This window comes from Caretta caretta, chromosome 9 (assembly GCF_965140235.1).
Source record: "Caretta caretta isolate rCarCar2 chromosome 9, rCarCar1.hap1, whole genome shotgun sequence".
Lineage (NCBI taxonomy): Eukaryota > Metazoa > Chordata > Testudines > Cheloniidae > Caretta > Caretta caretta.
In genome coordinates this window covers 22,291,913-22,317,730 of record NC_134214.1, presented here as the reverse complement: position 1 = coordinate 22,317,730, position 25,818 = coordinate 22,291,913, and the positions used below count along the sequence as shown (strand labels likewise).

At 39.2% G+C, this 25,818-nt stretch overlaps 1 protein-coding gene across 4 annotated transcripts in view; it reads right to left on the bottom strand.

The window, feature by feature from the left end:
- IFT80 (intraflagellar transport 80) overlaps positions 1 to 25,818 on the bottom strand; it is a 145,907-nt gene that overhangs the window by 68,250 nt on the left and 51,839 nt on the right. For all 4 annotated transcript variants that reach the window (XM_048862752.2, XM_048862754.2, XM_048862755.2 and 1 more), the window contains 3 exons: positions 12,874 to 12,983; positions 10,507 to 10,596; positions 7,009 to 7,146 (listed from right to left, as the gene is read on the bottom strand). In XM_048862752.2, the coding sequence (XP_048718709.1) occupies positions 7,009 to 7,146; positions 10,507 to 10,596; positions 12,874 to 12,983 (338 nt within the window). The remainder of the gene's footprint in view (positions 1 to 7,008; positions 7,147 to 10,506; positions 10,597 to 12,873; positions 12,984 to 25,818) is intronic.

Sequence of the window (25,818 nt, the reverse complement as noted above, 5' to 3'; positions counted from 1 at the left end):
TAAGATGAATTTGGAGCTAGAAAAAAACAAACCAAATCCTGGGATGAGATTCTGTGCTGTGCCTCTAATTTAAGAGGCTCTACACAGAATTTATAGCCCATGAGGGAGGGGGAGTTAAGCTGTCTTTAAACCACTATTGTGTCTTCACGTTTCTGGAGTGATCCAAGGACTTGAGTGGTCTCTGGTGTACCATAGGTGTAACCTGTCCCATATTGCCCAGAAACTTTAGCTACAACTAAGTGTTGTGGCTCCAATCCCTTGCATCCCCAGCTTTACACCTTACACCAGGATTTATGAAACAGTCCTTAGAAGAAAGTCTGGGTACATCCACACTAGGAAAAAAAGTGTTTTTTCCCCCACTATATTTAGTTAACATGGGGTAAAATCCTAATGGGGATGAGGCAATGTGTAGTTTTCACATATATTAGTAGGTATTCACATATATTAGAGGGAATGACTAGGGAGAGCCTGGGGTTTGCCTTGACCAGCTAACATGTGAATTTCCATACTAGGATTTTAAAACGTGTTAAATACCACATATTAGCTAACACGGTAAAAAGCAACTTTTTTCCTAGTAAAGACAAGGCTGCTCTGGCTGTCCCCAGTTCCTACACTGGGGGAATTCTCCCTGGCTATATCTGGGGAACGTAGCACCCATTTACGCTGCTCTGGCCCCTTTAAAACTGGCACACAGGAAACAGAGTGGGGTAAGACTTTCATCCCTTCTTTTTAATTAATTGGCTAGAAAGTCATCTTTAACAGTGTCGTAAAATTAAAATCTGACCGACCTTACTTTTTTTAAAAGATGTAAATTAAAGATCAGTACTAGCCACCCGTCCGAAAACAAGCTTGTCTCCTGAAACAAAGGATATAACAGGAATTCCCTATAACAGGAATTCTTTTTTGTTTATTTAATTTTAAAGCCTTTGCATTTTCTTTTCTTCCTTCATTTTTTATAAATAAAATCTCAAACTATTTCTGCTTTTTATTAAAAAATTCTCTTTATTTTTTTAATTTTGAACCCCTGCTTTTTACTATTATTTTGTTGGAATCTCTTCCTAATTCTTGCCAGGCAAAAGAGGTTTGTTTTTCAATTGTGCTTGCTCAAGAGAGTAATCTTAACCCAACTAAAAAGCCTTATTGAAATGCAGACTAACATATTTTGCCCTGTCTCGCAAAGCAAAAAAGTCATGTTTTCTCAATCAAGTTAGCTGAATGGAATTAGCTTAACATGACCAGAAAGCCCTCTCAACGTTTGGAAGTCATAGATATCTGAAGTCATGTTAGCCGGCCATATTATACCCTAGGATTCCCCTCAGCTTACAGAAGCAGACACTTAGGCCCAGATCCTCAAAAGTATTCAGGCTCCTAACTTCCATTGAAATCAATAGGAGTTAGATGCCTAAATACCTTAGAGGAATGGGCCTTACGGCTTGTCTACATGGGGAGTTATTCTGGAATAACTATTCCTGATTAACTCCATGAGTGGAGGCTCTTATTCTGGAACAAGTATGCCCTTATACCAAATCAACTTAATCACAGTGGATTAAACTGATTCACACTCTTATTCCAGAAAAAGTGTACACACACATGGAATTAATCACGAATAGTGAACCCATTTAAAATTCGCACCCACTCTTATTCCTGATTAATTTTCATATGTAGACAAACCCTTAGGCCTGGTCTGTAGTAAAAAGTTTTACCAGTAAACTGCACCAGTAAGGAGTGTGATTTTTTTCATGATGTATTTACACCAGTTAAAGCCCTGGAGTAGTCACAGTTATACTAATATAAGGCACTTTATATTTCTCTTCACTGAACTGGAATAAATTATACTAGTATAAGGCCTGGTTGACGCTTAAAAGTTTTGTTGGCATGTTAAGATTGGGGTGGGGTCTGTGGGGGAATCTAACCAAAAGTCCTAGTTTAGATGCAGATATACCAGCAAAAAAGAGCTTTTGATAGTATAACTTATTTTGTTCATGGAACTGGTATGAACTATATTAGGACAAGAACTATTTCTCATGTAGACATCGCCTAAGCACTTTTACTGTATAACTATGTCTACACTAGGGGAGTTTGCTTGCTTCAATTATGATGACAGTTAAAACAGCAAATCTTATAAGTGTAGACAAGGCCCTAGCTTAAAATAAAAAGTAAGATGTAACTAACTCATTTGACCTGAGAATTTAAATCTTAGCACCTTATTCATATTCTTCACAGAATCTATTAGTTCCTGTATATTCAATGGAATAAGTTACTTGTCAGTGGATCAAATTTCCTGCCCAGCCATAACCATTTTTTTGTATATATTAAGATTATGGTGTGTGGATAGATCTTAATTAGGTTTATTTATATCTGATATTTACAAGGTAAAAACAGAGGCCATTCACTGAAAACATGGTACATTCAGTGAAAACATGGTATATATTCACTTTCAAGTAATTCAGCAAGTTTGGGAGGGACAAGGTTTGATATTTGAGTGTGTATGCATACACATTTTTCAATCTGTATAGTATTTTTGTATTTTAAATTCAAAGAGCATTTATATAACATAAATACCATAAAGTAAAATGTTAACACAAAATCACTGGTGGAAACTGGGAAGAATTTAACAGATGCAGATTTCTGCTGTTTGATTTATATAAATATTTATTAATCAGCAAGTTTAATATTTAATACTAGACATTATTTTTGAATTAGCACCAACTATTAAGAAAGCTTCTGTTCAGTTCAAGGACATGTCTCCCACTAGCAAAGATAGTCCATGTTTGTTAAGAGAATTCACCTTCTTAACTCATCTAACTGACCCTTCTTCTCAGATTGGTACTGATATTAAGTGACACAATGTTTTAAACAGTGATGGACCAATCTGTTCCTAAAGCTAGGTTTGTAGAATATTGTATCATGTCACAGTGACAGCTTTTAAAGATTATTATAAATAATAAAACATAGTATTTTCTGAGGAAGGAAATGATATAAACTGATACATTTTTTCAAAACTAAACCAAACCAACAAACAAAAATTTGGCCATGAAGTCTTTGTAGTTGCTAGGTTGCGCATTCAACCCTACTGAGTTCTGAAGAAATCCTCTACATAACTGATTCATCCTCCAGACTATCATGGTGCCAGGGTCAAAATAGTTCAAGAAAATAAGACATCAGAACTTCTCAGCAGTGTTGCTCTCTATATGCATTAGAATATAACACATTTTTAGAATAAGAAAAAGGCCACCTGTCCTATTCATTGCCTGATCCAACATGCCTAGCCCTCAGTGTTCTTAATCCCATATTTGTGCATGTACAGCATGCCTTTCAATTGCTTGTTCTAATGATAGATAAAATAAATGTTCTGTTCAAAATTATAAATAGAAAAGAACAAGTTATGTTCAGGCTATTGTAAGTAAGTAATAATATTAAGAAACTTGTTAAAAATTGTACAATCTTATGTGCTGTACCTACTCTTAAGAAATATTTTATTCCAATACAACTAAAAATTTTTTTGACAAAGCAAAGGCTTATAGGTAAGCAGGGAAATTGCATACCAGGATCTACTTTTCTTAAAAAGGACAATTTATGTTGGAGATACCATTAAACAACGTAATTTGCGAACCTACATTTTTTAAAATTACTTAAACCTTAGTCTGCTTTGGATTCTTTGTGGCCAATATGCAATCTCCATAAAATCTGAGAATGCTAACAATATTCTAAGAGAAGAGAGAATATTTCTTACCTGGAATTCAGCTTCTTTGAAGAACCATGTTACAGGAGTCTCACTCTTGGGTCTTGCTCCCAATAACAAACAGGGCAGAACTTCCTGAGCGCAATATATTTTTTAAACCCTAGGGCAGCGGTAATTGTGGCCTGCACACTATTCCACCTCCACATGTGGACCAACCCCACACACAGTCTCCAAAACCTTCTAGTGAGTTCCTAAATTGCATGGGAAGGAAGAGCTCCCCAAAATAAACCTAGTTAGAAAAAAATGGTACCATCAAACACCAACAAAACAAAAACACCCACCCTTTAACGGAACAAAACAAATCAAAAACCATAAAAACCTCCTAAAGAAAATACACCAGAATCTGAGGAGAGGCAGGAGGTGTATGTGAGAGAGAAAAAGAATACTGTCTGATAAATCCTCAAAGAGCCAGAATTACAAGTGGGCAATTTTTCTTTCTTTAATCACCACCAGATTCTTGTTCATGAAGAGTAAGTAGCTCGAGGGATTTCTAAAAGCAAGAATGATAAAACACAGAAACAAGCAGCAAAAAAAGGGAAACCAACATCACCTTCAAACCTGAAGGATCAGCCTAGTTTAGTCATCACATACCACTTCCATCCAGATTCTAAACACATACTGCTTCCATCCAGATTCTAAAAATTCAGCACCAGAAGAGACAGGGGAATATGGTGATTGTTTTGGATTTGCTTGGCGTCAAGAAGTATAGAAGAAATATGTCAAAGAGTCAATGTCTCTCTCTTTATGCCACCTATGCTCAGCACTTTTGTAGAGGAAATGCCTCATCAAAACAGTTGAATTTCAGGACTAGCATCTTGGTGCATCAATATACTCAGGGCAAATCATTAGTATATTTCAGAGAACTCTGCTTCAACACAGTGCAATTCACTTCAAGATAACTGATGAAGTGGATCTGCTGGCCCTGTGGGAAAGCTGTGTCTGTGTTGACAAGAGTGGGGCTGTCAAGGTTCCTTCCCCACTCTGAACTCTAGGGTACAGATGTGGGGACCTGCATGAAAGACCCCCTAAGCTTATTCTTACCAGCTTAGGTTAAAAACTTCCCCAAGGTACAAACTTGGCCTTGTCCTTGAACAGTATGCTGCCACCACCAAGCATTTTAAACAAAGAACAAGGAAAGAGACCACTTGGAGACGTCTTCCCCCAAAATATCCCCCCAAGCCCTACACACACCCTTTCCTGGGGAGGCTTGAGAATAATATCCTAACCAATTTGTTACAAAATCATCAAAGACCCAAACACCTGGATCTTGGAACAACGCAAAAATCAGTCAGGTTCTTAAAAGAAGGATTTTATTAAAAAAAAGAAAGGTAAAAATCATCTCTGTAAAATCAGGATGGAAAATACTTTACAGGGTATTCAGATTCAAAACACAGAGGATCCCCCTCTGGGCAAAACCTTAAAGTTACAGAAAACAGGAATAAACCTCTCTCTTTACACAGGGAAAATTCACATAAAACAAAAACTAAACTAATCCGCCTTGCCTGGCTTACCTATACTGGTTGCAATATTGGAGAATTGGATTAGGATCTGTTGGAGAAGATGGATTTCTGTCTGGCCTCTTTCAGTCCCAAAAGGGGAACCACCACGTAAACAAAGAGCACAAACAAAAGCCTTTCCCCCCCACACTGCCCCCAAGATTTGAAAGTATCTTGGTTCCCTTATTGGTCCTTTAGGTCAGGTGCCAGCCAGGTTATCTGAGCTTCTCAACCCTTTACAGGTAACAGGATGTTGCCTCTGGCCAGGAGGGATTTTATAGCACTGTATACAGAAAAGTGGTTACCCTTCCCTTTATATTTATGACAGGGGCCAACAAAGACTCAGAATGCTCTGCTTGAAGGAGCAAGCTTCTGTAGCTAACTGCAGAATGGACATATGTGAGTCTCTAAAGGGTACCTAACAAGAAGGATTGTGTGTGTTCCTCAGGAAACTTGATGGCTCTAGGTAACATTTCAAGGCACACCTCATTTATACACATCTTACTCAACTCCAAGGCAGAGGATGCAGAAGTCGAGCGCATTCATGACTGCCATCCTTTGGCCTAATTGACATTTCTTGAAGGTTCTTACCTCCTTTACGATTAAAGGAGAGGTTGGCTTGCTGAAATAAAGGAATGTGTGAAAAAATGTCTTTAGACACTTACTTGGCACTTCAAACTTCCAAATCAATGTGCCAAAAACTGTCTCAAAGCACTAGCAGAATGCGCTCATGTGTTGGAAGAGTATGCCAAAGCAACTGTAAAGTGCACTGTGAAGAAAATCAAAATGTATTCTGATGAAAATGACCCAAAATACTACAAGCTTTGAAGTGTCAAACTCAGTGAAGTGATAAAATGCCACCAAGAAAAGAGAGATAGGGAGTAAGACAAGAATCCCAACTCATTGAGGTCTGAGGTAATGCGATGGGCTGACAAGAACTTTGAACAACACGCTGCAGAGCTACCGAGACAATCTTGTCAGACAGTGATCTGGAGCTACCTAGTCTAAAATACCAAGGAAGCTACATGAAACTGAATTAAGTTAAGTTTTAACAGGAGACTAACCAATAACCTAGGTCAACAACAAGAACAAAATACCTGGAAAGAAAAGCTGAAAGTAAAAAAAAAACAGACAACCGTTGTCTGATGAAAGTCAGGGGACAGCTCCTTCAGAGACCTCAATCTTTTACCATAGTTGAGGTAATGGTTAGAAGATTCTAGAGGCTGAGGCAGCAGCAGCTGATGGATGCACAAGGGGCTGAGATGAGGGAGAACTTCCACCTGCTAGCTACTACCACAACCATTAATTCTGTGAAGCAAAACACTTATCTAGAGGAGTTCTTCTGTCTAGCTATGGAAGAGTGAGAAGCCAGAGTGAAACTCTAGTGTAGGTGGTATCTTTAAAGGATAAATAATAAGAATTATACACTGATCTGGTAAAGAATCTGCAAAATATAATTGTGAAGCATAAAATAACAAAGTTGTAACAACCAAAGGTGTGAAGAGAAAAGGGTAAAATATGATAGAACTAGTTGACCCTACACAAAACTGTAAAGTGTTCATAAGGCACCATTAAATACAGAGACAAATGCACCAAACAGACAAAGGAGACAATCACTCAGCCAGAAGCACCCAGGGGAAAGATACTAAAAAGCCAGGACTATTCTCTACAAATGAAAATATGTGTATACATGTGTGTTCTCTGGAATATTTACTATATTTTTAATAAATTTGCACACTACATCTGTTCTTTGTCAGAGCTGTTACTTACCCCAGTTTTATCACATAGGCGCAAAGTATGAAAAGACCCCACAGCAAATAATTCTCCATCCGGAGCCCAGGCAACAGAAGTTATAGGATAATCATGAGGCTGAGAGCTGTACAGTAGACGACCATAACTATCCCACACCTCAGAAAGAAAAAATAAATTAGTCTGAATTTATTTTGGACATATTTTATTTTAGAGGCATCATTCTTTATATTTTGGACTTCTTATGTTAGAGGCATCATTTCTTCAGCTTAAAATATTTTTAAGTTGTAGAAATATGTTTATTTTTAAACAAATTGCTACATTAAAAAAGATATCTAATGCATTTAACAGTTGGGTTTGTGTGTGTGTGATTGTTTTTACAGTATATGCACAGTATAACAGCTGGGCCTGATCCTGCATACTTTGCATGCCCAAATTTCCCAATGAAAGCAAGTTTGGAAGTTTGGGCCCTTTTGTGCATCATCTCAAGATTTTATAGCTACAAATTCTCTGTAAAATCAGATTCCTATTTCTAAGTTATTTCAGTGCATTCTCCTCCAGCTACTTGGAAGACCAGCTCACCACAAAAATAATTTTTACCTGAAGTCGGATTTGTTTTGCTAAAATATGGGAAATATTATATTGATATCTGTATTCTGCATTATTAACTAGTTGTTTCTTGGTGCACTATTGTACATTTTTTCCTAGACCTGTATGTTTCCTAAATACTTCTAATCATTCTTCTTGTATAGTAATATCAAATATAAAATTGCATGCACATCAACTATCAACAGCCAGTCAGTAAGTCAAGCCAGGGGACAGTGAACAGAATCTTTATGGTTGTACATTCTCAGATGCCTCACAATCTGTTGAGGCCCAAAGGGGAGAGATCGTTTGTGATAACAACCCAAACTGAGGTATAGAAGAAATTATTTATGCACAAAACTTAAAATGCTGTGGGATTCAATTCTGTAATGCAAGATAACTGTTACCATCAGTTTCATGATTCTTTATTTTAGTTGTAAACATTTTTCACCAATACAAGCAAGGGGATGCCAAATTTGTGTGGAACATAGGTAACTTTGTGACTAAAATGAGTGATATCTTTTGAAATGGAAATATAAACCTTTCACATATCCTTCATCTCATTTCCCCAGCTGTTCATGTGAGGTGTGAAGTAAGTGTAAGACTCTTACTGCTGAATCTTAAAACTATGAAAAATATTGTTATTTTTCTTCATTAAAGAAGTTGATAATGAGATTGTCAATGTAATTTGGAAATTTTCCAATGGCACTGCCAGTAGAATGCCAGCAAGAACACTTCACGCATTAGTAACTTATAAGTTTATAAAAAAAATTATATTAAATAATCAAAGTACAAATTAAGTTTTTATTAAAACTTACTACCTAGTTAAATGATAAAAAAATAACATTTTACACAGGTTTAAAGCTATTTCCAAAAACAGATCTTAGACGGACATGAAAAAAATGTGTTTTTGAAATGAGAGCAATTGCTACAAGAGTCCTTTTATGATTTTTCTTTTTTAAGTTTTTCTTTGCTCAGGCTGAGCTCTAATAGTTTGTGTAGGATAGGAAAAGTAGTTGAGGTTATATGGGGTTCGTTAACATATTTTATATAAATTTTTTAGTTCTCCTTTCTCCCTTCTTTTTCTTTACCATTCACTGTCTTCTTAATGTATCTTATTCTTTCTTCTTCTCAGTTCTCATTTCATACCGATCAGTTAAATGTTCATGGAATATTGTTAACCCTCACTTCAATACAATGATCGTCACTTCTTTAAATTATAATTTTACTTCTATTTTTTCTCCTAAACAGTGACAAATATAGCAGATGAAATTTAAACTTTAAAGTTTCTTACATTTCCACCAATTTTTCATATCAAATGACATTCTTTGTATTTCAGACAAATGGTTCCTTAGAATGTGTATTAACTATTTACGCTAAACAATTTGTTCCACCTTGCATTTAGCTGTGATGCTCTGAGTACTTTTCTCAGATGTGAAGAATTCTGTGTAGCTCAAAACCTTGTCACTTTCACCATCAGAAGTTGCTCCAGTAAATGATACTACCTCGCCCACCTTGTCTCTTTAATTTCTTTATATAAAATTTGAGCTTTGTGTATTTTTATTTTGCTGTACAGTATGTTTATGACAAAAATTATAAAAAATTAAAAATAAAACTAGAGTAATTAAAATCTACTGGCCCAGTTCATACCCTCAAGAACCACATGGAGGGATCATCAACATGCAGATTTCCTCTTCCCCTGGCTCTTCTACCAGACCCTTCATCTGCTCACAGTTCCCCAGTCTCCAGACCCTGCAGTAGACTCACTACAGAACCCCCAGGTCTGTGCAGAAGGTAGAAAAGAACTTGGGAGAAGCTGGGAAGGTGAGAGTTGGCTGGGAACACGACTGCAATGGGGATAAAATGCACATCAGTCCCCCTCTTAGGAATAATAGCTGGAGGCCACATATTCCTCCCCTCTCAGGGACCTGGAGCAAACCATGCCAGGGAGGATGTATTTCCTGGGAAAGTATCTCTACTGGAGCTATGCTGGCAGGAAACCAGAATGAGGAAGGGTTGGTGGCTTTTGAAGGCTTATGGGGTCAGAGCAACAGCACGGGCAGAGGTTGTTGTTAAAGCTGGCCCTTGGCCTCCTGTCAATTCCCAGGTATTTGCCAGGTCTGGAAAGATTATTTGCAGGTGGCAAATCTTGCCCTCCAACAGCATGATGCAGAGGGATCTCAGCGAGTTCCCTTATTCCACAGAGTGGATGATCCGGGCCATTGTACATAGTATATTAGCAGGGAGTCCATTCATAGTATGCAATAATCTGAGAGAAGATTTAAACAGAAAGACTATATAATTCAAGATTTTTTTAAAATCACAGCACATAAATGAGAGAATGTTAGAATTCAGATACCAACTAATAAAAGTAAGTTCACAATTAAGGGGGAAAACATAAAGCATCCTCTACTACTGACAGAGAACAGTGTGCCAGCGATACAATTTTCCTAAGGATCCCACCTGTATTCAGGTAACAGGACAAACTGTGTTTCCCCTTTAATTGTAATTTCTTAACTTTTCACAGTTCATATCTTAGTCTTAATATTCCTTCAGCAGCTAGGGCTTGTCTACCTGGTACAGAAATGCATACTAGAGGGGTGCAAAGTGTAGAGTGCACTAAAGTGTTGTGCTCTAATTGCTCTGTGTAAACCCTGCTGTTGCGGCCTAAAAGGTACCTAGCAAGCACTGATGTAGTCCCATTTGAAATAATACTGTGTTAACATGCGCTAGAATCTTTTCGTTCAGTTTAACTGCTATTTCCTGAAAACCTTCAAATTACACTTAAATTTTTCTGTCTAATTGGATTTGAGTTTGAAAGGTCTTGGGAAGGTTGGAGAAAGTTAGTAGTGCCTAGTATTGTTACTCAGTTGCTGCTTTAAATATTTATTTAAATAATTTAATCCACTGTAATTAAAGTTAAACAATACACACCTTATATTTACAGTCTTCACCAGCGGACAGGATAAGGTCATTGACCGAGTTCCAATCAAGTTTTAAAATAACTCCATCATGGGCTTTCCACTGACAGGAAAAGAAATAAATTAAGTATACATTTAAAGCTAGCAATGCTTTACTATTATTTTTAGTATTTACTTTTTTTATTCTGGTAACATTTATAGGCCCCAGTCAGGATCAGGTTCCAGTTGTGCTTAGCACTGTACAAATACAGCAGACATGGTCTCTTCCTGCAGAAACTTACAATTTAATTTAACATAACACACAATAAAGGGGGAGTGAGGACAAGGGTAATAATGTGGTTATGCACTTATATTTTGTCTAAGCGTCTCCACAATTTGAATGTTCCAAACTACAATAGGATTTTTTTTTAAATTTATTTTTAAAGCCTCTGCATATTCCTTCTTTTTTATTTAAAAAAAAAAAATCAAAGCCTATTTCTGTTTATTTGAAATTTCTGGGTTTTTTATTTTAAACCTCTGCTTGTTACTATTATTCTATTTAGGCCTCTCCCTAATTCAATATTTTCAGCAACGGCTTATATCTGTTCTTTCATCTTTTTAAACATGGATCTATTTCTTAAACTCCATTTAAACTTCAAGTAGCCATTTATTTGTGTCCCCACTCCCCATAAAATATCATTTTCACTCATTTTTACTGCTTACTTCTATCAGTAGATAGCTTTATTAAGAATATTAACATGACATATGTTCATATATGAGGTAAACTCTACACAACCATTTATACCGTATAGATTCTTGAGCCCAAAGAATCTGATGTGGATATCCGCGGATATAAATCGGTATCCGTGGAACCACAGGGCTCTCCCAGGAACCGCAGCAGTGAAAGGAGCAGAACATGGGGCCGCCGCTCCCAGGAACCAGCACCCCACACCAACAGCTCCTCCAGTGAGGCTGTACTGCCCCCAGCCCTGCCCAATGGGGCGGGCACCAGGGTCACCAGCAGCTGTCCCTGGTCACACTCTTGTGTTCCAGCGGCATGCATGCTCCCAGACAGGAGACGCAGACAGCTGCATGGCAGGGCTGGGGCAGTACATGTGGGGAGCTGGCATCCTGCTCCTTTCACCTCTGCAGTTCCCGGGAGAGCCCTGAGGTTCTGCGGATACCGATTTATATCCGTGGACATAAATCTGTATCTGTGCAGGGCTCTATCTATACATTAGCTCCACCACAAGACTGTATTTTATCTCTTCTGCATTTAAATCAAGCAGTTTCCTCCTCTGCGTTGCCTGGGCCCAGAAGGGGGACAATAAATTCCCCTCCCTGGCTCTGTGCACAATCACAGGGAGAGTCCTGATCAGTCCCAGGCTGGGTATGCTCAGCATAGACAGAATCTTTAGGGAATTTACCTATGAAGCTCGAGCAGGTCTTGAGTGAATATGTGCAAAGTACTATTTTTCAGATGCTTATAACTCAGCCATATTTGGATGCATCTTCACAAGGACAGTAAAAGGCATATATCTGACACAAAGACTACTAAAAAAGGAGAACTTGTGGCACCTTAGAGACTAACAAATTTATTTGAGCATAAGCTTTCGTGAGCTACAGTTCACTTCATCGGATGCATGAAAGCTTATGCTCAAATAAATTTGTTAGTTTCTAAGGTGCCACAAATACTCCTTTTCTTTTTGCATATACAGACTAACACGGTTGCTAGTCTGAAACCTGACAAAGGCTACTGCCTTCCAAATTTCAATTCCCCTTTCCAAAGCAAGTGGGCACTGAAACATCTCAAAGAAAAAGTTACCAAATTTTTTAATATGGGCAAAACAACATATTTTCCCTAGCAGGAAATGGCTAAACAGTTTTGGTGGTGAAATTTTCCAAAATTTTGTAGCCCAAATGGTTAAAAGTTTGGCAAATATATAAACGACTCAAAACCATCTTATATTGGAAAGTGGCAAGCAATCTTAATAACAGGCAGTACTACCATGTATATTACTACATTTAAAATACATTTTGAATTTTGACTAAATAAAGGACGTATATAAATGGTGCAAGCAAGGTATGGCTTGCTATGAAAGCTTCACAACACATCTTCACCAGTCCATTTCAGTCTTGGTCTGCAGCACATCTATAATTCCAGGCCTCGATCCTGCACATTTATATGCAAGCTTTACTTTAGGAACTGTGAGTAATCCCACTGACTTCCTTGCAGGATTGGAGCCCTAGTCTTTATTCTTTCTAGTTTTTATTTAATTCTAGTTTAAAAATGCTGCCCATACCAAATTGTGTTGTGATTTAGTTGTATCACTTATATGAAACTTTATTTTACTAGTAAAATATCACTGAAGCCTGATATGTAAATTTATATTAACGATACCTGTAAAACTTTAGCATTTGGTTGAAGAGGTTTAATAATTAGCTGCTTCCCTGATGTATAGAGAACTTTTTCTGAATCAGGGCCCCATGCTACTGAGTAAACTGGTGTTCCTGTAGAAAGACAGAAGAAATTGTATCTTATAAAGATGATTTGAAAAACACATGCAGAATTTATTAAAGGCACATAAAATGATTAATAAAACATAATGTTGCTGAAACATTTGGAATTTGTATATTCTGGAGAGACAAAGCAGAGCTGTTTTAATACTGATAGCAGAAATAATTTCAATATATTTACTAAATACCTTATTGATATTTAAGAACAACTGTGGTGCTAAACAGCACAATTTAACAAGGCAAATCTATCTGTTCCTATTGGTGATTGTACTGGGTGGCTACAGGAGTGAAGATGAATCCAGCAGGCTAACTCTTAAAAGTCTTTAAAAGATGCCAGCAGGGACCTAACAAAAGAATGACACCTCTCCACTTTTTCTTTCCAGCCAGCAGCTCTTCAGAGAATTATCATCCCTGTGCTCCCATCAACTGGGCTAATTGCTGCCATGGGAAGAGGTTATAGATGACTGCTATCTGGTTGGTGTGGGAGAAAGAAAACTGTCCCCCAGCTAAGAGGAGTGGGAGGAGACCACCCTCTGTCCCTCACACTAACTTAACTGCAGCTCTGGCCATGTTTAGTGGCTTCCAAGATAGTGCATACGGCCACAGAAACAGTTATGCCATCAACATCTAAAGAAATCGTCTGGCCCCTGAGGAAGTGACAAGTCCCACCGTATATAGAAATAAAAACATGGATGGTGAAATTTTGGCAAGATTGTCATCTGATGGTTGTACATTGGCTTATGTGGAATGAATTATTGGTCTCATTTTAATTTCAAGTATATAGGTGCCCATGTCACTTTTAGCTCTAAATGGCATCCTTGAAGGCAGCCTCGTCAAAGATTAAATGGGTATGAAAATTGAACTGTTATTATTTTGAATCACATTTGTATACATACTACTTTATGGACAAATGCAGTCCCTGCCCCTTATGGTTTACAGTCTGAATTTAAACATGACTTGACAACTACTGACAAATAATGAGGCTTCAGAAGGGAGGGTACAGGATACAATAATATTAGGTTGTTGCTTTGGTTATCCATGTGCTCATCTTGATGGTTCTGTGTTTTATAAAATGTTTTTGTTGGCTTATTCATTGACTAGCCACTGTCCAGGCTATATACACTGTATATTCTGTGGAAATATGTGGAAGTTTCAATCTTCAGGTTTATGAGTCGGTGTCTTTCATCAGTGGTGAATTCATTTAATTTTTAAAAAATAACCCTGATGCAGCACCATATAGGCTGTTAAATGTTATAAAATAAAGACTTATGTCCTTGCAAGGTCAATGATTAACATAATTCATTTAAAGTGAAATCCCGGTCCCATTGACTTCAGCGGACATCTTGACATTGAGTTCCATCTGGAGTTGAACCACAGACCTAGTCATGAAAAGCTTTGTATTCTATTATTACTAATATCCTGGTGCACCTGCATTATTCTTTATCAAGTGTTTAAACATACATTGAAGCTGCAGTCAGCTATAATGCATTGAACTACAACTCTGTTCTGATCAGACTTACCAATTGGGAAAAAGAAAGAACAGTGTACTTGCCTTTGAAAGCTGCATTAGTAAACAGAGAGTGAGGAAACCCAAAAAAGACCATTTCTGACAGACTCATTATTTCACTATTGATTTTGCCCCCTAAAATTGAAGGAAGTTCCATTATTCTACTTCTTCATGTTTCTGACCCAGAATCTGAGAGATTCACGTTTACCTCAGGATTGTACCTGAATTTCAATTTACAAAAAAGTATCAAATAATCAGAAAAAATGAGGTAAAATGTGAGCAGATCAAGACAACATGATTGTTAAAATGTAAGTTACCTGTTCATACTACCACTCCCAACATTTCTACCATGGGTGATAGTGCAAAACTGTGAAAGTGAAGAAAGATGTTAGCATACTTATAGAGTAAAATTGTCAAAAGCACTTAAGTGACTTAAGACCCAAAGTCCCATTTTCAAAAATGACTTAGGCACTGAATGAGTTAGTCTTAAATTGCTTTTGAAAATTTTACCCATAATATCTGAGGTCTTCTTTCATATCTTAGCATCAAGCAGCCTTCAGATTTTTTTCTTCTCTACAAGGAAATGCTTTTACCCCTGCATTTGCCTGCTCCATTTCTGCTGTTCTTCCTCAGCGTTTGAACAAAGATGCTGGTCCAAGAAATCCCTCTCCTGTGCTGCCAGTTGGTCAGAACTGACACCAGTCTTCTAGTAAAGCTGTGGAGTGGTATCAGAAAGACGCATAAATTGGAGAAATGTACCTAAAATTACATTTTTATGTTTAGTGAACAGGAAAGAAATGAAGAGGCAAAGAAGTTAGTCAAGTGTGCTACAAATCACTTTGTGGTTTGCAGACTGAATTCCTTAAAGACATTCTCATTAAAAGTTCTTGCTCCTAAATGCTGTTCTGCCTTCAGAACTGTCTGCATTAATAACCAGTGACTCCACTTGCAAGTTATTTACATGAAATATTGTTCTCATGTCACTGCCACATACAGTGGTTCCATGCTAGGCGAGAGAGAGAGCGAGAGAGAGAGCGCAAGTGCAGCTCACCACAAAAACAATAGAGCAGCCCCATTTAATGCATTGCTAAGAATCATAGGATAACCCACGAATAATCCAACACAGCACATGGGCTATTACACTACCACTGTAGATGAAGTAACATGGGTCTGGAGGGGTAGGCTTTGCAGTTGGGATGCTCAATCCATGCTAGGCTAGCCTAGGCTAACTGCAGTGAAGATTTATCCCAGAGTACAAGAAATGTCAGGCAAAATATATGCTAGTACTGCTTAAAATACCAGGTACGTCAGTCTGTTGCTCTGTGATTTCAGCAGAATGCAAGAATGTGAATGAAACATTGTAGGAGCACAGATGCTAGAACGGATGACATGCAAGAAAATGGCTAAAAATCATGAGCAATGGTAAGAGTTGAGCAGCCTTAACTACAGGTATCACTACTAACTCTGCCTAAAATAACAAGAATGTTCTATCTTTCCACCATAAGGGTTGACTCACATTTTAACCATCATGTCTCAATCTGCTCACATTTTACCTCATATTATCTGTTTGATACTTAGCTGTAAATTGAAATTTAGGTACAATCCTGAGGTAAAAGTGAATCTCTCAGATTCTGGATCAGAAACATGAAGTGAAATAATGGAACTTCCTTCATAAGGGTTCTTTTTTTCTACAGTGATCAAGGGCAATAACAAGTGAATGAAATGGGTAAAACATTTAAGCAATGATAATTCTACCATCTTTTAATAACATGACACAAAGATGATAGCAGATGATACAAAATTATTCAAGATAGTTAAGTCCAAAGCTGAGTACAGAGTTATGGGGGGATCTCACAAAACTAGGTTACTGGGCAGATGAAATTGCCAAATGAAATTCAACATTGATAAGTGTACACTGGAAAATATAATCCCAACTACACATATATAATGGGTTTCTACTAAAAAAAAGAAAAGAAAAAGAAAAAGATATTGGCATCACCATGGCGTCTCTGAAAACTAGTGCGCAGCAGCAATCAAAAAGGCTAATGGAATATTAGGAACTATTAGGAAAGGGACAGAAAATAAGACAGAAAATATCATAGTGCCACTATATAAAACCATGGTGCACCCACATTTTCAATACTATGTCCAGTTCTGGTTGCCCCATCTCAAAAAGTATATAGTGAAACTGCCAAAGGTTCAGAGAATGGCAACAAAGATGATCAAGGGAATCGAACAGCTTCCATACAAGGAGAGACTAAAAAGATTATGACTGTCAGCTTAGAAAAGAGACGACTATGGGGTGGAGGGTGGGAGATATGATGAGAGGTTTATAAAATCATGAATATTGTGGGAGAAAGTGCTATTTATCCTTTCCCGCAATACAAAAACTAGGGGTCACCAGATGAAATGAATAGGCAGTAGGGTTAAAACAAACAATTACATTTTCCACACAACATACAATTAACCTATGGAACTCACTGCCATGGGATGTTGTGATGGACAAATGTATAACTGGGCTCAAAAAAGAACTAGATAAGCTTATGGAAAATAGGGCCATCAATGGCTATTAGCCAAGATGGTCAGGAATGTAATCCCATACTCAGTGCAACCCTAAACCTCTGACTGCCAGAAGCCAGGAGGGGAAGACAGGGATGGGATCACTCCAAATGCCCTGTTGTGTACACTTTCCCTTAAGCTCTAGTACTGGCCATTTTTGGAGTCAGGAAACTGGACTAGGTGGACCGCTGGTCCAAACCATTATTGCAATTCTTATGATAAACTAAAAGATAAAGTTTAACACAATGACCATAATATAATTACTTAATGTTTTAATTGGCATAAGATCCTAAGAAATTCCCAATCAAGTCTGTGGGAACAGAGTCAACTTTCCGTCAATTTAGAATATTCTATCAGAGCCTGATCCTGTAAAGTGGACGCTGAAGGGGATGCCATGCCTTGCAGGATCTAGCCCTAGATCAAACACAAACTGAAAGCAGAAGTAAAAGAACGGTAAGATCATCATTCACTGGTGCCCAATTCTACCCTCAGACATATATGCAACTCTCAGCAAAGTCAATGGAAGTTCAACGTGCATATCTCGGAGCAGAATTTGGCTCTTGCTTTGCAAGCTTTACAACACTGAAAGTTATTTGACTTGAAAATGTACAACCATGAAAAAGTGTTATCTGGCATTTTTGCATGTTATCAATTGAGAAATAGGGAATAGCATATATTGCAAAACAATTTATAAAAATAGATGTCAAAAGGATTGTTGGCTTATCTTACTTTTTACACTGTAAATGTGAAAAACACATCATATTTGAGCTATGAACTTCCTTAAAACAACAGAAATACATTTTTTTGTCTCCACTCCTGTGGTTAAAAATGCCTTCGACAGGTTGAAAGGATTTAGATAATTTGTTTTAGAGAGAGATAAGGGTCTGACATTTAACCCAAACCCAGGTGCATGTGGTTTCTTAAAAAATGTCAAAAGGTCACATGATCTCAATGTACAAAGTCTGAAAAACAAAACTTAGTTGTGTGTCTTAACTGAAATAGACTACAAATGCAAGAAATTTCAAATACAAAATCAGCAACATTTTATAGTCATTAGAGAGGGAAATATTTTAAGAAATAGATATAAAAATAAATATTCTGCAGCTTGTCACACTAGCACTTCTAAACTATATTGCTTTAAAGTAAGTTTAAAAATATCTGGAAGGCTGTATCAGAGTTCAAAGCTTAGTTTATCAAGCCAAACTCAAAAGTAGGTCTGTCTGTATGGCCCCAATTCAGCAAAGTACTTCAGCATGTGAGTAGCCTGACTTCACTAGGCCTGCCTCCTTGGGTTAACCTAGGCATGTGGTTAAGTACTTTGCTGAACCAGGGCCTTTAAGAGTTTAACAGTGCAAATCAGCCAACCTGTGAAAGAGTACACTAGAACATATGTTAAAACATTTTATTACTGTTGTTACGTATTAAACTTTTGTCTTCTTTTTATGTGTGATAACTTGCATGAAAATAAAGGCAAAACATGGCTCTGTCATTAAGTTACACCATGTTTGTATACGTCTCCTTTCTAGAGTGTGGTTAATCTGTAGAAACATTCCAATTTCAGGAGGGGTGGGAGAAACGCCTATGTTAGAACAGGGATGAAGAACATTCAAAAGTGGAAAAGGATCTAGGTAACAAGAGTTGGTTATCTGCATTCTCTTCTCTGAAACACAGAAAGAAACTGATGTATAATGCAAAGCTATCTGTAATCAGCCCTTATGGGGTTCTGCTCTCCAACTACACTTTAAAAATGTCTGAAACTCCTAGGCAGTAATATAATAATTTTGGTATTTCCTTGAGGAGTAGTTAAACAGGTCTTTCCTAAACAAAGGAAACTTCAATTTATGTATAAAAAGTAAACAGGTTCCATGAGACAGCAAGGAGACAAGGCAAATCTGCATTTCAGCATACACAGGGGAAAAGAAAGAGCATGGGACCACTTTCACTTCCAGACTCCATGTCACCTTCCTTACGGTTTGAATAAACTTTGCTTTGAGGAGTCATCATAAAAAAAACCCCATTTCAAAGGGTGAGTGGCCTATGAAAGTGAGGGGCAAAATACCCCAAGTTCTCTCTCTCCCTATCTCTTTCACCTAATAAGACAAAGGAAGCAGCCTTTTGAGAGGGATCCTGGCATAAAAATTTGGTTGCTGGGAACCTGTGGTAAAGATTTTACCTTCAACCAAGTCTAGTTTATTAACTTTTAGCTAAAAGAAAGCATTTAATCTTTATTTCTCTTGTAACCATTTCTGACTTTAATACCTTGTACTTGTACTCACTTAAAATCTCTCTCTTTGTAGTTAAATACCCTTGTTTTATTTTTTAATAAAAACTAATCTGGTGTTGTGTTTAAACTTAATGGTGTTTGATAACTCCAATTAAAGTAGCAAACTGTTCTATATTTGCCCCTTATAGGGGCAACAGACCTATAATACCTGAAGTGTCCAGGAGAGGGTTGAACAGTGCAGAACATACTTTTTAAGGAAAATTCGGGACTGGGAGTGTGTTGGAATCTCCCTGCAAGTATTAACCAAGGGTTCTGGAAGTCAGAGTGTGACTGGTGTGTTGCTCATTGGCTGCTGGGGTCAGAGTTGCTGGACCAGGACTGCAGGTATACATAGACACTCAGGGTGTACCCCCCATGCTAGTAGGCTGTTGGTGAGCAGGCCAGGTTGGGAGCTGCAACAGCAAAACATTGTGAGGTATCCAGGGTTATGGGGCAGGTGGTGACACAACCTCTCACTGGTCTGGACTGCACCCCGGAATGTGACAGTGAGTAAAGAGAGTAGCCATCCGCTGGAGGGTGTCACATGCTGACTGCCAAGAGGTGAATCTATATTGAGCTAAGGGAAAGATCCTGTCATCTTGAGGGCAAGGGGGTAATCCAAAATATCAGGAATACCCCTTGTCTCAGGAGACATATGGTGCTGCTGGTCCCAGACAGAGAAACACTTCCACTTGCCAATGTTACCAGAAAATGTTAAGTCCTTTCTGCTGTTAGTGAGAATGGGATACGCTTTCAGAATGGGAACATTCTAGGTCCGATGCCCATCCAAATACCAACCTGTGAGGTGAAGAACTTCAAAACTGGGATGTCTGACCCTGAGGTTCTCTTGAGTCATAGGTCCAGGAAGGGATGAATGCTGATGAGCGACTGGGTTGACAGATGTAGGTGACCCAAGAACGAGAAATGCCTGGGCCATTTGGGCATGATGAGCTCTGTTCTGACTAATCTTCTGCAGTATTCGAGGAAGCAGTGGGATAGAAGTCAAATAGTCTGTCCAAGGAAATGTGACACTTCTGAGTCTGAGCCCGCCAAAGCCTCTGAACCCAAGCCTGCTTAAACCCAATAGGTCATCCCTGAGCCAGAGAGTGTGATGGATCATCAGAGACTATTACCTGCAGGTCTTGTGATATGCCATAGGTCATTTCACCAGGGTTCAGCCAATCCACAGGTGATCCCAAGGTAGGAACATAGGCTCCAAAAGGAAGCACTCTCTCCTGTCTGCTCAGCATCACTCCCGAGTCAAGAACACTCCCACTGCCAGTAGTTTCAACAGACTGCCCTTGCTCCTACTCCTGCCAGCGCTTGCTTCAGCTTCTGCTGTAGTCTTTGCTTGTTTTCACGCTATCCTGCCCCTACTCCAACCTGCACCTGCTCCTGCCTGAGCAGACCAGACAGCAACTCTGACAGGGAGAAAGAGAGCATTCCCTCTGGAGAACTGGGCCTGAGTTCCCTGGAATAGTATGTGCTGCACTTCCCGTTTGTCTGGGAGGCAGACAGGTCACAGGTAGGGGGTCCCCACTGAGATGCTGTTCACCACTGAGCTGTGGAAATCCCACTCATGATCAGTGGCAAAGTGCCTGCTGAGATTGGCTGCCAGTGAATTCTAGGTTCCTGGGAGGTATATTGCCAATAGGGTAATGTGGTGCTTGATATACCAGTTGCATAAATGGGGGAATGGATCTTCCTCCTACCTGTTTGTTTACGTAGAATATGCTTGTCATATTGTCTGACATTATGAGAACGTGGTGAGACTGGATTAATAGTAAGAATGCCCTGCATGATTCTTGGACTGTTCGGAGGTCTAGAGGTTTATTGCATCCTGACTTCCCAGGGTGTGCAAGTGTCCAGTGCTGTTTGACCGTCCACGTAAGCCCCCCAACCTACCAAAGAGGCATCTGCAATTAGTATTCTGTTGGGTGTGGGGCATAGAAAAGGAGCATGCAACCACGCTTGTGCAAGATTTTTCGACCAAGTCAGAGAGACCCTTGTCTTGGTGCGTATTATCAATACAGTATTCATGCTGTGTTTGCTCAATGTATATTCTGTTCAAAGCCAAGCATGCAGAAACCACATCCCAGACAGACATCAGAAGTGGAGTCTGGTGAAGAGTGTTACATAAATACATGATGCCATGTGACCCATGAGAGTAAGGCAAATCTGGACCAACGCCTGACAGTTGTGCATAACCTGATATATCAGGATGCCCATGGCTGGAATCTGTCCACAGTGAGATATGTCCTTGCTCTGATTGAGTCTAAAGCCACTTTTATTAGATCTAAAGTCTCGGTTGGAGCCAGAGAAGACTTTTCCATGTTCACAGAGATTCCCAGGGATGCCTGTAGATGGAGTAGCAATGGAATACTTGTTCTGACTTCTGGACATATCTTGCCTGTGAGAAGCCAGTCATCTAGATATTTGAATATTGATGTCAAAGTATGAGTCTTTCATATTGAGAACTGTGAACTATATGTCTTTTTCTAGGAATGGTATTATCGATGACAACATAACCATGTGGAATTTTAACTTGCAATTAAAGACACTGAGCTACCACAGGCCAAGAATGGGTCTCCATTCTCCTGTTGTTTTGGGGACTAGAAAATATTTGGAATAAATCCTTTTACTTAAGGCTGAAGCAGTACCCACGCTATTGCTCCCCATTGGCGGAGGGATTCTACCTCCTGAAGGAGGATCTCCTTGTGAGACTAGTTCCTAAAGAGACATGGGGAAAGAGGTTTTGTAGGAGATGGGGAGAGAAACTCTAAGGCACAGCTGGAATGGATTATATTCAGCACCCATATGTCTGTTTTTGCTCTCCAGTTGTGGGACATTTGTGCTCGACGTTCTCCAAAGCAGACCTTGGAACCAGGTGGAGACAGCATCAACACTGGGGTTCACAACTTACAAGCATCCGGGGAGTGGGATGGGAAGCTGGGTACCTGCAGTACAGATGGTTGGAGCAATCCATCTCAGTTTTTGCACCTTCTGCCATTTGTGAGGTGGCTTGTAAGACTGCTGGTGGTAGAAGAACTGTGGTAAAGACCTCAACTTGTAAGATTGCTCATGATTTTTCCTCTTCAGGGTTAGGAGTGGAGGGTTGCCCTGGAGTGTTTTACTGAATGCAAAGACTCCTTTGTCTTCTGGTTGAAAAGATTAATTTTATCAGAGGGCAAGTCCTCCATGGTGTTCTGTACTTCCTTGGAGAACCTCAAAGAGCATACCCAAGTTTCCCAGTGCATCACTATAGCAGTTGTCATGGATCTTGATGCAGTATTGGCAGTGTCAACTGCTGCTTGTAACAGGTTCTTGCCACGAATCTGTCCTTGTCAATAGGGGCTTGAAATTGAACCCTATCCTCCTAGGAAACTTGCCTTCATAGTCCAGGAACTTAGAATAATAAAAACTCACATTTTGCCAGCTTGGCTTGATAGTTGGAAATTCTAAAATAAAGGCTGGTAGAACTAAACACCTTTCTTCTCATAAGAGCTAACCCTTTGGCTCTAAGTCCCAGGCCAGAGAAATTGGAGGATTCACCAGGATGGGAATTATAACTAACCACTATCTAAACTTATTATACTACTAACAATATTAACTAATTATATGAAAACTTGGGAAATATCAATAGGAAAAAAGTCAAAAAGAGGGTCAGTTCTGGACACTGGAGTCTGACTCACAACAGGCAACTGTATGAAAGAACTGGAGAGGCATCAGTCCACACTGCCCCTTTTGCCCTTGGCATAAAACACAAGGAGAGCAAGAGCACATGCGTGGACCAACAGATGCTACTTGCTAGAATTCTCTGATCTCAGGCACATGGAACACTTGTGTACTTACAGAGGAATACACACAGAGATCAGCATTCAAAAAAGAACAGTTACTTACCCTATAGTAACAGAGATTCTTTAACATATGTTGCCTAAAGATTCCACTCTCAGTGCAGATGCACCCCACGTACATAGATTAGATTGGATTTTTTTTTAATAGCAGTGTCTGCTGTGGCTGTGCCTACACTCTGTACACCCTCTCACTTCCCATAGCAGGAAGTATAATGCGCAAGGTAGCACCAAACCACACTCACTTCCTTCACTAGTAAGAATCCCAGGAGCAGGAATCCAAACGCCATGGACAGAGGGTGGGACTGAGTTGTGTTATCAATACACATTCTCAAAGAGCTACAGTTACTAGGGTAAGCAACACTTCTTTCTTCTTCAAGTGAATGTCCACAGAGATTCTACTCATGGTGACTGACAAACAGTTATCCCAGTGTCAGAAGTTGAATATGTGGAGGCCTACTTGAAGAGTGACTCCAGGACTGCCCTACCAAAGTTCACATCCAATCTGAAAGCCTGCATCAGGAAATAATGGAATCTGTGAACCAAACTCCACATTGCTGCTCTGTATATTTCTGGTATGGGGACATTCACCAGACAGGACACGGAGACTGCCAGGGTAGAGGTGGACTGAGTCCTAACTTGCCCGGGGGGGGTCTTTCCTGGGGTATAATAAAAGCCTTAATACAGCAAAAGGCCCATTTAGATATTCTCTCAGACAGTGGTTTTCAAACTTTGTATTGGTGACCCCATTCACACAGGAAGCCTCAGAGTGTGATCCCCTTTTACAAATTTAAACTGCGGGGGGGGGGGGTAATTTAATTTAATGGGAGCTTGGGGCTGCCAACCACACAGAGCTGATAGCTCTTGACCCCCATGTAACCATCTTGCAACCCCCAGTTTGAGAACCCCTACTCTAGGAAGATATTGGTTAACCGTAACCCTTTCAGCAAATGCCACAAAGCATCTACATTTGTATCTGAATGGTTTGGTTCTGTCAAAATAAAAAGATAGTGTTCTCACAACATTCAACATGTGGTGTTTTTCACTCAGAGAGGGATGTGGTTTCAGGAAGAAAACTGGGAGGTGAATAGATTGGTTGATGTGAAATCCAAGACCACCCGAGAACCTTCAGGTGCGGCCTGGATTCTGTCTTTGTGGAACAGTGTATATGGTGGGTCTGCCCTGAAAGTCTGAATCTCCCCTATCCATCGAGCAGACATGATAACCACCAGGAAGGCAGTTTTCACTGGAAGGTGGTAGAAACAGCACGTAGCCAGAGCCCCTCTTCCTTGCAGCCAGGCCTGGGTGGGGAGCGGAACCAGCCACTTCTCATGCCGGCTGCCCTGGGTCGCTGCTCTGTACAGCACAGCAGTTGCCTGACATAGATTGAGAGAGCCTTGCTGGCTCTCTTAATGTATCTCAGGCAGCTGCTGAGATGTGTCCTCCCCTTCAGATTGTGACCCACGCAGTATCGGGAGGCACGAGTCATCTATGTATAAAACCTTGAAGGATATGGTGACCAGAAACATCAGTTAAATTCACTAACCACAGATAACATGTCCTTAGTTTTAAAAGCAAAACATTTTGATAATGTTTTTCTTATGTATCCAGCACACTTAAGGTAACTTTACTCAATAAAAACATAATACAATGAAGTTTTTGTACATTTTTAATTGAATTTGAATTTCCATCCAAATACAGCTTGACACAAATTGCAAGCAAAAATTTAATCATCATCTAGTAATAAGTTAAGCTACATAATTGCTTAAATAAATGCACATGGATATAGAGTGATCTCCTGGTTAGTAAAAAGGACCACATTTAGTGTAATGGTTATATTTAGCTGCAAAACAACTATTTGATAGTTATGACCCAATGAGCACCAACTTACCTTTAGGGAAACAATTAAAAAGTACAAATGCAAAAGGTGACTAAAATCTTTGATTTAAATAAAGGTTTCATACTTCCTGATTTAAATCATGAATAAAATTGGTGATTATATAATTTTTTATTTAAATCAACCAATCCTGACTAGTGGCAGCACAATAACTCATCTAGCATCTTCTCTTAGTTTCCTCAGAGCTGTGGGTATTTTGGGGATGCAAGGAAAAGCTAGAGGTCCGTGGGAACAGAAAATAATCTTATATGAAGCCTTAGCTTGCACTTTCTTTGGAGCAATACATTTGGCAGTAAGAATCCTTGAGAACAGGTCCACCTGTGGAAAACACCATCTCCGAAGTCCTTCTGGATGTCTTCTGGTCTCGAGGGACCACTTGTGGTTCCCAGGCCTCTACTAACACAGTCTGCCAGTGTGTTCTAGAGGCTCCAGAGATGCAGACCCACTGATGTAATGTGATGTTCAATGTACTAGTCCAAAGGTCTCCAGAGGGGAGGATCTAGTACTTTTGCCACTTGATGGAGTGCACCACAGTGTATTGTCCATGAAGACATGAATCATCAGGCCTTTGAGTAGGGTGGGAAGGCCTTGTATAAGAATCTGATAGCCTTGAGTTTCAAGACATTTACGTGGAGGGTGGTCTCCTGAGACAACCATCTCTCCAGAATCTTCAGCCATGCCACACAAGTCACCCAAACCTTGAATGAAAGAGTCCATGGCAAGTATCTTGGTTGGCTGTGCCAGTGAGAAGG